Raw genomic sequence first — 4,140 nt, forward strand, 5'->3', positions numbered from 1 at the left:
ATCCACTCACCTCAGCCTCCCAAAGGTGCAGGATTACAAGCTGAGCCACCAAGCCTGGCTACTTTTTTTTTTTAAAGAAATAGAAGGTTTGGGAATGTCATGCTGGCCCTTGTCCTGGAGAAGTTGGGGTTCCTTAATAATTGGCTGTGGTCTGTTGATCAGTCCTAGCCAAGTTTTGTAGCTTTTTCCCCCTCCTTCCAGCTCATGGGGACTAACTTCACAACAGAGAAGAGAGAGTGTTGCATTTTTGCTTATTGTCTTTCTATATTATAACATTTATACTCTCAAAATCATCCTCTGTGTAGTTTGAGTCTTTCAAGAAGTAGACACCCAGATTGCATTAGCTGTGAAAGACATTGATTAAGAGAAATATCAATGAAGCGTAGAGGAGAAGGTACAGGAAAAAATGGGAAGAGCCTTCAGACTATGATGCAGGTTGGATACCTAGAAAGGAAATGAGGAAGGGAGAAGAATTGGGTAAGAAGACTCTCAGACTACAGCACATTTCTAAGAAAGATTGGACCAGGCCAGTGGAGAGGTGCTTGACCCAAAGTTGCTTGTTAAGTGTCCTGCATCTCACAGGAATTGGTCTTTGTTAATACGCAGGCTGTGCCAAGTCCGTGGGAGCAGTTCACAGGAATTTGAGCTTCCACTTGAATCTGGGGATGGATCCAGAGGGGCAGGAGCTGTATGGGGACTTTAGTAAGCTCTGCTCTCTGCAGCATGGCACCCAAGTAACATTTTCACCACAACCATACCCTCTTCACTTTCTTCTGCCATCTTCTCAACTGTCTTCCCTTCTTCTACCTTAGGGATAGAAGGAAATAAAAGGTGGCTTTTAGCTGGGAAGAAGTTGGGTAGCACCTGCCATAAATAATTATCTTCAGTATTTTAATTGTAGCCTAGCTAGTTACTTGATTTATCTTACATAAGTGATTGGCAAATTGGAATTCAAGGGCTAAATTCAGCCTGCTGCCTATATTTATAGAGTTTCATTGAAACAAAGCCACACCCATTCATTTTTTTACATTGTCCGTGTCCACTTTCATGCCACACTAGCAGAATTGAGTAGTGGGTGACAAAGACTGTATGGCCTGCAAAGCTGGAAATATTTACTCTCTGGCCTTCAACAGAAAAGGTTTGCTCATCCCTGTACTAGACCCTGTATAGGACCTGAAATGGTCCTACATCTTCTGCAATAGAAGGCTTAGGTCCCAGCTACCTCTTACTGTATGTGGACATTGAATATGTGATATGAGAGAACGATTGTGTAGAATGAAGACAGGGAAGAGGTATAAATGCAGTTGCTTAGCACATGGATTTTCAACCTTTTTACCGAGTCCAATCATATAAATAACAGTTAACATGTGTTAAGTATTTACCCTGTTTCAGATATGGTTATAAACATTGAAAATGTGTAAACTCACTTGATCCTGACCTCTGAGGTACCCTACTATTATAGATAGCATCACCATTTTACAGACAAGGAACCAAGGCAGAAAAGATATGTGGCTTATCCAAGAAACACAGCTAAGAAGTGGTGGAACCAGGATTCAAACTCAGTGGTCAGACTGCAGGTCCCACTCTCTCGACTACCATACTGTGCTGCTTTCCTATATATATTATCTTATCAAAACCTTACAACTATCCTAAAACAAAGGTTTTATTCTTAGTTCCATTTTATAGATGAGAACAAAAATTCAGTAGTGACCTAAAATCTTATACCTGTTAAGTGGCAAAGCCAAGTTTAGAACCCAGAACTTGTCAGAAACAGTATTTATAATCACTGCACCAGAGTTTCTTATCCTCAGTACTGTTGACATTTTGGACCAAATAATTTCTCGTTGTGGAGGGTTGTCCTGTACATTGTAGGATGTTTAACAATATACCTCTACCCACTAGATGGCACTCGCACCCTGACCCCATTCATGATCATGAAATACTTCCAGACATTGTCAAATATCCCCTAAGGGATAATATCACCCTCCTTTGAGAACCACAGAGAAAACAGCTCTACACTCCACCCAGGGCATTACTACGGGAGTATAATTGCTCCATGTTCCCAGTTTTTCTGGTGGCCTCAGCCTTGCGATCATGACTGGTGGTTGTAATGCTTCCCTCTTTTTGTTTTGAAGGACAATTTATTCTGCTATTGGCATTGACCTGGCATCTCATGGGTTTATAGTTGCTGCTGTAGAACACAGGTATGTCACCTGAGGCAACTGGGCTCTTCAGCCAAATACAGGGAATGTTGGTGCCTATAAGTATGCTTCTAACTCTCATAAAAGTTTATTTTAAATGTTGATGGAATTTTCTACTATGGCTACATAATGAGAAAAAAAAGCAGACTGAGTTAGATTGTTGAGACTTTAAAGACAGCTAACATTTCTAGAGTGTTTATTGTGTGCCATGTACTAAGTGACTCTCATACACCATCTCATTAAGACTTTATATCAATTCTGTGAGATGGCCACTATTATCATTGTTTTGAACAAGAAGAAAATGGAGGTGAGAACAGCTAATTTGCCCAAAGTCACACAGCTTGTGAGTGGCAGTGCGAGGATTTGATTCCTGAGTGAGTGTCCATCAGAGCTAACACTGACTCCCAGAATTCTGATGATAGAATGGGTTGTCCCATAACTCGACAATAGACAAAAAAGTCATTTGACCTTGGGGGTCCTCTTTAATTTACAAGAAAATGTAGAGTGGAGGAAGAAAGGAAAGTCAAAAGACCAGAAGGAAGTTGAGTCAAAGATGGAGTTGAGGAACCTGGGTCAGATGAGGATCGGAAACTCACACATCAGTAATTAATTTTCTTTGTGTTATAGAGATGAATCTGCATCTGCAACTTACTATTTCAAGGACAAGTCTGCTGCAGAAATAGGGAACAAGTCTTGGCTCTACCTTAGAACCATAAAACGAGAGGAGAAGGAGGAGGAGATGCATATACGCAATGAGCAGGTACATTGCAGTGCGAGGAGAGGTGGCTTTCTGACCTAAAAGCATATGCAAAGCAACGACATTAATTTAATTTTACATATGGCAAGACTCCTAGCTCTCCTCTTTCCCATTCCCCAAAGACCTGTCAGTAGATTCTATGAGTAATAAAGTTTTCTGAATGAAATGTCTGGTTCATAGTAAAAACAAAGGCAAACACAAAAATCCTGGGAGATGGCAGGCACTATTCAGAATTTTTTTTTTTTGCGTTAAAACTTCTAATTTTAGAATCTCAAAAGTGCTAAAAAAAATAAATTGATTGATTTCTCCATTCTTCCATGAGGCAATATAAAAAAGACTACTCTTCAGAGAGGTAATATACAATAGTATTAAGAGTACAGATCTTAGGATCCAACTTTCTGTTTGAATCCTGACTCCACCATTTTTCAGTGAGGTGATCTTGGACAAGGTAGTCTCTTTGTGTTTCCAGGTTGTATGTTTCTCAAACTAATTAATGACAGTGTCTGTCTTACTGAGTTTTAGGGATGAATAAGTGAAATTAAGCACAGCTGCTGCTTTATAGTTGGTGTGTTATATATGTTATCACATCTGAGTCCACCTACATTTCATTGTGATGAGCATGATTATACAATAAATGGAAACTCAGAGAGGTTAAGCAAATCATCTGAAGTCACACAGTAGGCAAGAAACAGAGCCAGGATTTGAACTAAGCTCTATCTGCCTGCAAAGCCCATCCCTGTGTCATTCTGCTGGTGTGTATATGAATCACTTAGACATTCCCAGTTTATCACCAATTTTTATCAACCACGTGCAACCTCTACACAAACTTTAAAGTAAATGTTGCAACTTTTTACATGGTCATTTCCTTCTTCTAATAATCACATTAGGTACGGCAAAGAGCAAAGGAATGTTCCCAAGCTCTCGATTTGATTCTTGACATCGATCGTGGAAGGCCAGTGAAGAATGTACTAGATTCAGAGTTTGATCTGGAACAACTGAAAGTAAGCTAAAAAAAAAAAAAAAAGCCAAACAAAACATTTTTCCCCTTGTCCTGTAGTTCTTTGTTGTTCTTTGTTATCCAATTTTCTGCTATATGGCAAGGTACAACATGATACAGGTTTGCAGAACACACACACACACACACACACACACACACACACACACACACACACACACACAACA

At 39.8% G+C, this 4,140-nt stretch overlaps 1 protein-coding gene across 1 annotated transcript in view; it reads left to right on the forward strand.

Annotated features, from left to right (window-relative positions):
* The window catches only part of PLA2G7 (phospholipase A2 group VII), a 40,495-nt gene that overhangs the window by 31,796 nt on the left and 4,559 nt on the right, over window positions 1-4,140 (forward strand). Inside the window, exons 6-8 of the mRNA XM_008052046.1 lie at window positions 2,136-2,204; window positions 2,829-2,961; window positions 3,846-3,959. Of these exons, the coding sequence (XP_008050237.1) occupies window positions 2,136-2,204; window positions 2,829-2,961; window positions 3,846-3,959 (316 nt within the window). The remainder of the gene's footprint in view (window positions 1-2,135; window positions 2,205-2,828; window positions 2,962-3,845; window positions 3,960-4,140) is intronic.

Source organism: Carlito syrichta, unplaced genomic scaffold (genome assembly GCF_000164805.1).
Source record: "Carlito syrichta isolate Samal-C Ts95f unplaced genomic scaffold, Tarsius_syrichta-2.0.1 Scaffold254466, whole genome shotgun sequence".
In the NCBI taxonomy this organism is placed as follows: Eukaryota; Metazoa; Chordata; class Mammalia; order Primates; family Tarsiidae; genus Carlito; species Carlito syrichta.